This window comes from Anser anser (genome assembly GCF_964211835.1).
Source record: "Anser anser genome assembly, chromosome: 6".
Classification (NCBI taxonomy): domain Eukaryota; kingdom Metazoa; phylum Chordata; class Aves; order Anseriformes; family Anatidae; genus Anser; species Anser anser.
In genome coordinates, this window is record NC_139726.1 from 9372887 (window position 1) to 9383453 (window position 10567).

General features: G+C 40.2%; 1 protein-coding gene across 2 annotated transcripts in view; it reads right to left on the bottom strand.

Moving 5' to 3' along the window:
* CCDC93 (CCC complex scaffolding subunit CCDC93) overlaps window positions 1-10104 on the bottom strand; it is a 40900-nt gene extending 30796 nt beyond the window's left edge. For both annotated transcript variants that reach the window (XM_083840610.1, XM_083840609.1), the window contains exons 1-5: window positions 9949-10104; window positions 8889-9002; window positions 7090-7184; window positions 4590-4701; window positions 801-899 (exon numbers count right to left, since the gene is read on the bottom strand). In XM_083840610.1, coding sequence (XP_083696736.1) covers window positions 801-899; window positions 4590-4701; window positions 7090-7184; window positions 8889-9002; window positions 9949-9990 — 462 coding nt within the window. In that variant the 5' untranslated portion in view covers window positions 9991-10104. The remainder of the gene's footprint in view (window positions 1-800; window positions 900-4589; window positions 4702-7089; window positions 7185-8888; window positions 9003-9948) is intronic.
* Between the last annotated feature and the right edge of the window lie 463 nt (window positions 10105-10567).

Sequence of the window (10567 nt, forward strand, 5' to 3'; positions counted from 1 at the left end):
CACTGTTCTAAGCATGTAACTTCAAAGCTGGCAGCATTTGACTGTTGGCACAAGCAGAAGAAATTTGACCAAGATATCTCAAACACCTCAAAGGTTCCTCTTTGCACTTCTGGATAAAACTGCAGCTCTGACTCCTCTGGCAATCATATTTTGAAGAGAGAAAAGTACCACTTTTTTCACAAAAGTGCCCCTTCTGTCTTTCCCAAGTTCAGTTTTTCAGGCATCTAGTTTTCAAGAACAGATTTGTTCTTTGGATCCATGGAGACAAAGAGCTGACTTTGAGCACATTAAAATACCACCTAAGTCATAAGTGGCATTATACCTATGCACAGCATTCACAACATAACAATACTCGTTTAGATAGATCAGCTTCTCTACAGCATGCCACGTGTTTCAGAACGTATTTCAGGCAGCGTAGCTCTAGTCATACAGTTAGCCTGGATACACTGCATGGCTCTATATGCACTCCAGGAGCAAGCTACCTGGCAAGCAACATTGACAGAGAATTAACAAATATTGCTGAAAAATTAGGGCAAATACTAAGCAAAAGTTAACTAACACCTATAAATTTCTGCCACAACGAAGTTTTAATTTTTTTTTCCCCAGCTGAATCTGTACATGGATTCCTCTAGGACCCATTAACAAAGGGATAGCAAAGGCAAAACCCCACAGCCTGATGTATATCAGCGTAGTCTAAACAACTCTGGTACATCCATGCTGGCTTTCAGAGCTGTGAAGCTGACACTGTACCTATGCATTTGACACACTGTAATAGAAAAAAGAACTAGCTTTGACCTTACCTCTGGAAGTCTGTGTGTTTTTTGAAACTGTGATATAGAGTAAGACCGGATATAGTCTCCCATTTCCTCCCTTGTTTCTATTGCACGTTTTACCAGCCACTGAAAAAGAAGTTTTTAGTCAGTGGAAAGAGGAAGAAAAACAACAGCAGCGACCAGCAAATTGCTTCATAATTGCTTTTAATACATGATAAAAGCTAAAAGCACATGTTAAGCACACAAACGAACATTTATGTTTAAGCATGGTAACTGATAGACCTACTCCTAACAAAACGATCCAGAACTAGCCTTTCTATAAGTTTCATGCTTGCTATTCTTTGATGGGCTAAAAAGATAACAAAAGAAGAAATCACATACCTAGTAAGAAATTCCAAGAAGTCACAAGGCTATCCTTACATTCAGAATTTTGTCTATAAAACAAACATTCTTCATCCTGCTGAAATACATTGAACCATGCAAACCTCAAAAATCCATGGAGTTCATACTACAGTGGGATTCAACAGTCTAAAGATCAAAACTGCCTTCCCTTAAACACTTTTTGGAACAGGGCCTGGTACTCCAAAAACAACTTTTCTGAATAGCTATTTGTAAGTAGTATATTACAGAATTAGTTATGCTCTTGCATGATTTCTCCTATATTTAGCCTGCACTACAACTTCCCCTATACTGAATTGCTTTGATATACCAATATATTTCTTATAATAAGTATGGAAAAAAATTATTGCAAACTTCAGCTAGTAGGAATTCATAGTACTCAATTCATAAACAAAACATATGAAATCTTTACAACTACATGCAAAGCTCATTAGCATTTTGCCTATATGGATTTCTACAATCCAAATATTTGTATGTCGACTAGATTTATTATAAAAAAAGAAAATGATGAGCAACTGTGAAACACAAATGGACATGGACCACTTCAAACATTATTCTTTTAGCCTGCATCTTTAAATGTCAAAACTTTAGTTTTCTGGCTTTTCGTTTTTATCTACACCACGGAAAAGCCAGCACACCTCAAAACTCACCAGACCAAGGCCTCAGCTATAGGCTCTAAGTTTTTCTGCCTAGAATTCTATACTTAAACTCAAAACTCTGCTGTGCTACACAAGCCATCAATACTATCTTTGTACTGCACAGGCCATACTGAAAATGCAATATATCCCTTGATTCCAGAAAGTATTAGATTTATAGCATGCATACAAAAATATGATTACACTCTGCATGCAAGCAGGAAAACCCCTCTTTACTCCAAAGATGCCGTCCTTGGGAGCATACTTTCAAACAAACAGCTAAATAGTCCACATGGCCTTTTTGCAGTCCTTGGGCATCCTCCTACAAAGAAAGCTTCAACTGTTCACAGCATTCATCTTTAACAGTTGGAATGGGGGCAGACGGGCTGGATTTTGACACAATTGCAAGCTGAACAGAAAATGTTATCGGCTCCCCATGCCAGAAACCAACACGGAACCTGTCGTGTATCATCAGTCCATGGCACAGGACACCACTTAGGACATGACCTCATCCCAGTAATATTGGTTGTACCCCAGGCAGAAGCCATTACAACTAGGCTATGCTCATTTCTATCAAATTTCCCTGTTACAGATATTAATATTTTTTCCACAAACTACAGCAACACCGTGAAAAGATGCATCTTTAAGCCTATGAAGCATTCAAGAAGAACCACATGCCTGTGTAAGAAAAAACATTTCTTCAGACATTTATAAGACCACACAAAAAGCCACAGGAGACTCAAGTACACTTTAAATAATGTTGGAGGAGACAAATCTTGTGGGCTGTTGACAGCCTGTGCAGCAGGTCATATCAGAGATCAGATCATGCTTGGGATCCAAGTTTGAGCCAGCAACAGTTTTCTGTGCTACAACCGTGAATCCCTGGAAAGCCAGGGGACTACACTGAAAACGAGGGAGCTGAAAACACAGGCTATTAATTACAAAACACATCCCAACACAAGATTTTGTACATAACTTTGCTTATGTCTGCAGAGAAAAGTTAGCAGGAAGAACAGCACCATACCTGCTCACTGGGTTCCCATTTTTAAAGTCTATTTTTTGTTTATTTAGCTACAGTCCGTGGCAGTGAGCCAGCTCAACCTCAATTCCTCTTGTAGAGAAGGATTCAGCTAAATTCCTGTCATCAAGTTCACTGGACTAACTTGCGCAGTGGAAGACCTTTTGGGACACAGAGCTGAGCTAAGGAAAAAGCTTCTGTATCATCTGGGGACTGACTTGCAATTTAGACAGTAAGCAGAATCTTGAATTTAACATGGCATCGAGTCAAATGTCATTATCAAACACAGAATTCCTACACACCATGGTGTAGTAGGCCTATTATAGATCTTATACAGTCTTCTAGAATACAGGAACCTGAGGGAAAGCCATGTTTCCTGAAAAAGATCCTCTACACATGAAAAAAACAACAACTTAGGTCATCAAGAAACTCTTCTTCACCAGGCATGGATTAGATATACTGCCTACTGGCCAGCTATGAAGACTGAGAATCACTGCTATCACAGAAATCCAGAAGCTGTCTTCCCTCCTGCTTCAAAACCATGTATTTTCCTTTTCAGAGGTAGTATCTCTAATCAGAATTTTTGACAAAGCAGGTCAGAGAAAAGAATTCCTGAAGCTACGTTTTTACAACAGGAGAAATAGTTTGTTTTCACTTTAGGACAGGAATTATTTTTCCTATGAGTTAAGTCTTACATATGATAAATGTAGCCATTTATTATTATTTTAAACTAACCAGGGCAAAAAATGAATCTAGGGTAGGGTTCTTTTGGTAGAAAGTTACAAATTTAGAAGCAAAAACTCACGTTGACAATACACAAACTTCCCACTTTAGGCAGCATGAGCACAGCTTGAAAGCTTTATTACAGTAGCATACACCACACTTTTTTTTTTGTGGGAAAGACAGCTAAGTGTGGTTTTCCTCCAGAGCCTCCCACTACAAGATAACAAGAAAGAGACAACAGGAAGTTTTCCCCACTTCTTACAAAGTAGAATTTGATTAAATTCTTCCTTGCTACACTCTTTCACAGGAAAGAGGAAAAGAGATACTTAATGAGAAAGCTTGCTGACCTGTCTTCACCTTCCCTATTTATCAGGGCTACATTCTTGTGTGCAGATGAAAAGCAAAATCTGAAGAACGATAACAGCATACCAAGGATTCTTTAGATACCACATAAGCGCAACATATCACATGTTAGCTTCAACCTTAATAAAATGAAGAACTGTGAGCATGCATGCAGTCGGTTAGTATTGCTCAACAAATACACAGTAATAGGATCACATGTCAGAAATTTATTTTTCTACCCAGTCTTCAAGAGATACCAACAGGGGAAGAAAAGAAATGCTTAATTATGTTTAAAGAAACAACCCCAGCTGGCTTTCATCTTATTGACATCCTGCTGTTTGTGTCACTACCTGCATAACTCACTCAGTAAACTTAAAAGATAGGCTGTAAGATACTTCTTCTATTTCCCAGTCTGACAAAATAGATTACCAGGTTCTGAAACAAGCTTAAATTTCAGTTTCTTTAAGCAGACAAGTTCTGCAAGAGGCAGAATGAGTCCATTTCAAAGAATTTAGAGTTTGTGTTTTTCTTAAACATGGATCATCTACAGTGCCACTCAGTTCTTCAAAAGCATTCATTTAAAGTACATCTGTCATTATTTACTCCAAAATTAAGTAAAGAGACAAACAATAACATAAATCTTTGTTAATATCTTTATGCAAATGCTAGGGCCTTTCTCAGCAAAATATTGACTATTACCTGTACAACAGGAAATATGTGAATGAAATCCAGTCCCTGGATCTGATGTGGTTCCAAACGATGAGGACACTTCATTTTTGGCAATACTGACACAATTTTTTCAGTTAAGGCACTATTATAAAAACAAAACAAAACCACAAATGTATTTATGCTTCATTCTTCTTTTGTAAATCTCAAATGATTTTTGCAAACACAATTAGCAGTTAGAAGGTTCCCTCTAGTGGCTTCCATTGTACACAGCTGTGAAAAGCAATCAAATGCATTTACAGAATAGCTTTTACATTGTGCTATTTATTATCAGTCCATAAAGAGCTAATTAAAACCCTCATCATCTCAGATGGAATGAAAAGGTGTTTGTAGATATAATATATGCATGCATGATGAAACACTAACTTTAAGACAGGCGCTCAAAGAAAGACTAAGATATGCACTTTTAAGGGCTTAAAAGCCTGCTTAATAAAACTGCCAAAATATCTCAATGCCACTACCGAAATTTTATGAGTATAAATGTGTGTTGCATCTAATAGTTAAGCACATAGTATACTTCATATGGTTCTGGTTTGAAGTGAATAAAACCAAATTTGCTAGCAACCATCACATCCTACAGTTCAGGTACGAGCTGATAAAATGAAAGGGTTACTCATTCATCTACAAGAACACCATTCGCCTTCTACAGAATCCCTTATTTTAGAGCAAGACTTTTTTTTCGTTGCCTACTGTCAAGCACATTTTAAAAACAGGTGTCAGCACTGAGTATGAACACTGTACTTGCAAAAATTAGAATTATTTTTCCAAGAAGGAAAATAATTAAGTGGTCCAGTATTGACCTCAGTGATATTCTGCGCTGCCCCAGTGGATAACTGGTACTCTGAAAGAATAAATGGGCAGTGAGAGGGATAAGAGAGACCAGAGCCTGGGAATGGAGCCTGAAAACTTAAGAGACGTGAGAATCTGACAGAACTCAGTTCTAAGACAGTTTCCACTATGGCGCCACACTACTATTCTACTACACAGAAACAGCACTGTCTCTCAGTGGTGTAATTAAATGCTCAGCAAACGTAGTTTTAAAAAGTTACTTAATCCAACAGATGCAAGATCTCCTAATTTGTTTCCATGCTTATTTCAACATTTCTAATAGTTGACACAGCAATTTAGTAAGACACTATCAAAATGTTTTCAGAACAATACTGAGAAAACACAAGTTTTCCTTATCTTGAGATCACAGAAGCACTGACCCACCATTCATTTAAACATTACAGACCATCACAATTGACTATACTCGTGTGACTTTGAATATAAATAAATCATTTTTGCTGTTCTGGGAGATGAGCCTGTTTTTTGTTTCACCAGTTTTACATACAGTCAGCTAGAGAGATAAAAGAACATTTTCAGAACAACTTAATTATTTCCTATTCAGCTGTTCTTAAAGATAAGAAACATTTTCTTGGCAGTTAAAACCAAAACCACACTACCACCATCTTCATTCAGTCTAAATTTAATTTTGTGTTTTTACCAATGCTTTATGTAGTTAGCTATGATGATTTGAGTATTTCTAAATTTAACGGAAAACCAACAAATCGTTATTTTAAAATGTGTTAAAGCCTTGCCAATGCTAAATGACTTTTGAGAAAACAGCACAGGAAAATGTTCTTTCCAAATATGTTGAGCAAATAGGTCTCTTCATGCAACTGTAATTTGACAGGCTATTCTTACTTCCTGCAAACTTTAATTATGGCTCATCACAGAAACACAAAAAAAAATTACGGCGTTTAGAATTATTCCCTTTCTCAGCATAAATGATCCCTAATACAGGAATTGGTTGGCTTACAATTAAGTTCCATGCATAAGAAATGACATAAAACCAAAATGGTCTCATCAGGTCATCATCACAGTAGGTAACTGTTTTGGCAGCAATTTAGATTCCGTTTGCTGATGCCTCCAATTCCAACCCAGAACCAGAAAGAAGAACCAAAGGTTATTTACACAGCAACACAGCAGACACAGAACTCAAGGAAGGTCTTCTAATGTTGCATTCCCCAGTTTCCAGCAGCGTGGTCTCTCTCTGCCCTTTGTTTTGGCTTCTGCATCATCCTCTTGTGCCAGCACAAGCATCTGTGCAGCTGCACAGAGAACTGGAGCCAGGAACTGATTCATGTTACAACTATTTTCCTTTTTTTTTTGGTAGGTTTTAAGCTGGATCAGTTCCCAATCCAGTTCGTCGTGCAGCCACATAAATGCTTTCACTGCTTAGTAGGGATGCACAGACATGGCATCGCAGAGGGGGTAACTGCCTTTTTTGGAATAAGCTTCCTTCTGGTTTTGCAGCTCATGGAACTACAGTCTGAGCAATCCAGAAACCCACAGACTGTTTTGAAAAAGGATGATCTTGAGAAGCAGGAAAAACTCTGTTATAAACAGGTAAATATCAGGTAATTCTCCCCCATCCCTTCTCCTTGTCTAAGAAGAAAAAAATACCACTTTTGTCATTTCAACAACTTACATTTTTTGACCAATAGTAGAGTTTTCCTGAAACAATAAATCAACGTCGATATCAAAGTTGCAAGTAGTGATACACCATGTCATGCCACCTACAACCTACCAAAGGATCAAAAGCATGGTTAGTTCCACTTCAATCTGAAGAGGTAAAAACAAACATATCTTAAAGGCTTTATTTATTTTAGAAACTACAGCTTCGTAATTTCTCCATCCTCACTACTCTTATATACAGACTGAAATTCATATGGATAGAAAGCATATATCAACTTCTACTTACAATATCCATGTACAAAAGGCGTGGAAAAAGGCCAGAACAATTAATGATGCCCTAAATTACTCTATTAGCCTTAGATATTAGTTTTAAAATAGTTATGGGATAAATATTTATGTACACACGTAATACAATACAATAATTCCACACCAAAATTTTATAAAGGATCTTAATTTCTGCATTCATATATTTAACAATACTGTTGTTACTGTTATTCTTTGCTTGCTGACGTTTGCAACACCAACTGCTAAGCACAGTGTAAACATTGTAATGGAAATGTCTAACTCTATAGAAATCTGTTTCAGACCCTATTCCTAGAGATCCTTAAGCATATTTAAACTCCTGAGCCATCTCATCAACTTTACATAAACTACTTGAACATTTAATGACAACCTTACAAAAACATATGCAAGATAACCTAAATATATGCAAAGACAATGAGCATAAAGAAGGGATTAAATGTGAAATAACTTCATGTCACACACCAAATTTGGGTATTAGAAAACCTTGCAATACCCTATAGACCTCTCACATTCCAGTCTAAAACAGTTAATCAGTACCCTTTTTATATTAGCAGCCAGCTCCTTTTCAATAGCAACACTCATTTTGTAAAGGTTGAGCATTGTCATGAAATGGTAGCTTTGCAATTATATTTAGGCAAGTATAAACCTGATGCTTCCACTTCTAGACATAAGTGCAACAACATCCCATCCTAAGGCAGTCTCCTTGAAACTACTTTATGGCTGTGTGCACAGTCTCCTTAACAGCCAAGGTCAGTAAACCCACGCAGGTTGTGGAAACTAAAACCGTACTGCAAAGCAGGGCTGTGCTACTTTGGAAGGAACAGCAGAAAACAGAAGTGTCCATTTAAAGACTGTGCCATAGTTCTGCGTGGTCAAACCTTGGTTCAGGAATTTCTCACCAAGTCAGCACTAGAACAATTCAGAAATCTCTTTTCAGCCTGAACTCCACTCCCTGTTGGTATCACATACTTCCTGTCTAGGACAATGAAAGGTTGACATACGTGACATTCTAAAGACACATAAAAACAGCCCCAAAATAACCTCACTAAGTGAGCTATTCCATTCTTTCACAAAGCCTCTCGAGCCAAATCCTTCCTCATTTCTAATTAATGAATACTTCTTTGTAAAAAGCATTGTTGCTATCTCCAAATATTTTCTAGCAATTTTAACTGCAGTTCAGAGAGGAGCAAAGTTCCCTGTATACGACTCTAACTTAAGCCATAATATGCATAGAAAAGCACATCAGCAATTTGCTTGCTCTTACAATTGTCTCTTTTAAAACAGGCCTTGCTGCATAAAAATGTTTTACAAGACAGAGGAGACCTGTCTCAAAGGGGCTCATTTGCAGAATCATTTACATAGGAAAGCCTCTTGCATTGCAAGTGTCTTTAAAAAAAAATAAAAATAAAAAAAATCAACTAGAATTGCTAAACTAACTTGGAAAAAAATGTAACCCACATATACTTAAAAAAAAAAAAAGATTTTTAAAAAGTACTGCATTGGTCTTACCTTGTCAAAGGGTGATAACCCTTTGATTCTTGCTCGGAAATACCCAGCAGCCACCAACAGTTCCAAAATTTCAGTCAACTTGATGTTTTGTTCCTCATCTTCTCTTGTTTCAACCTGACAAATGAACAATACAACACTAATTCAGTATTTCTCTTCCATTCTTCCAGTGAATGTTTCCCAGGCTTTATCCTAACACCAGAGACATATCAGGGAAACCCTAGACTTCCATTAACAATTCCGTCATTAAACTGAAAAACATTAAATACGTAATGCATTTCTGCACGGATTAAACATCACTTTTTTTTTTCTCCACACATTTAAATACTTTAATCTGCCTTTGCTGTTCAAACTCCGGGTCCACAGCTTGCCTCACACTTGATAGTTTTTGCTCCTGTGGCCATAAGACAGTTCATTTATTCTCTGTTTTGCACATCTCTTTCAATTTCAGGGTTCACAAAACAGAACAGTCACATTAGCACTTCTGTAATATTTTTACAAAAACAGGTAGATAATTTTTTGCGGATTTCCACCTTTCAAGTAATGCAATTTTAAGCAAACGCAAAGGAAGGCTGTAACAAAAACTAAACTAGTTTATTTTTTTTTCCAGACGGGTAGTCTGAATAGTTCCAATGCCCTAAAGCTTTATCAGCACACTCTTGTGAAGTGGTTTTTCACCACGATATAGGATGAATCCCCCCAGCTACCAGAATATTCGTGCCTTACCACAGGCGCAGCGCACCCAAGCTCTCAGCCCAAGGCCAGCGCTAGCCAACGGTGCTGGGGGGCTCCCACCTCACAGCCCCCCCCCCCCCCCCTCCCATTTACCCTCTGAGGGAAACGAAAGGGGGAAAAATAACCCCAAGGGGGCCGCTACGCCTTCCCACGGAGCCCGTTAAAGCCTGCCAAGCCCCCCACGGGGCGCAGCCCGGCACGCCCAGACCCCCTCCCCGGCACCCCCTCATGGGGTCAGGGGCAGGGAGGGCGCGGGGCCGGGCCCACCCGCTGCCGGTGCCGGCCCCACAGCGGCGGGGCAAGGGCCGAAGGGGTGCTGCTACGGTACCTGCTGGGGGCCCTGGCTCTCCTGTCCCCGGGGGCCGACCATGGCCCTCCGGTGTCCGGCCGCTCCGCCTGTCACGTCCTCTCTCCTCCCCCCCCACCCCCCCCCTCAAACACCCGAGAGCAGGGGGTGTTCCCAGCCGGCAGCTGCCGGGTCCCCCCGCCCCCGCTCAATGGTTCGCCCGCACCCTCCTTGCGTGCAAGCGCATCCGGGCCGTGCCATTCGCGGCCGAGGGGGGGGAATGTGGGGGGGGGGGGGGGGAAGAGGGCGGGGGCTGCGCGGCTCCCCGGCGCCTCATGTGACCGCTCGGAGCGCAACCGCCGCGGCGCCGCCCCGCCCCCGCCCCCGCCCGCAGCGCCCCTGGGGGCACCCCTGGGTGCCCCCGTGCCCCCGGCGGGCTGAGGTGATCCCCTCACGTCCCTGGCACCGCTGTTTGAATCGAATTTATTCTTTTTATTTATTTATTTATTTTGTCTTTCCCCCTCAATTCTTATTTTTGAAAGGAGGCGGTCTGGCAGCTTGCTGAGAGGTGTGATCCGAGAGACGCCTCGTGCCCTGCTAGGCGGTTCCACCCCTCATGTGTAGCCTGGTAGTGGTCTGTGAAGTAACAGCCGCGGCGGGC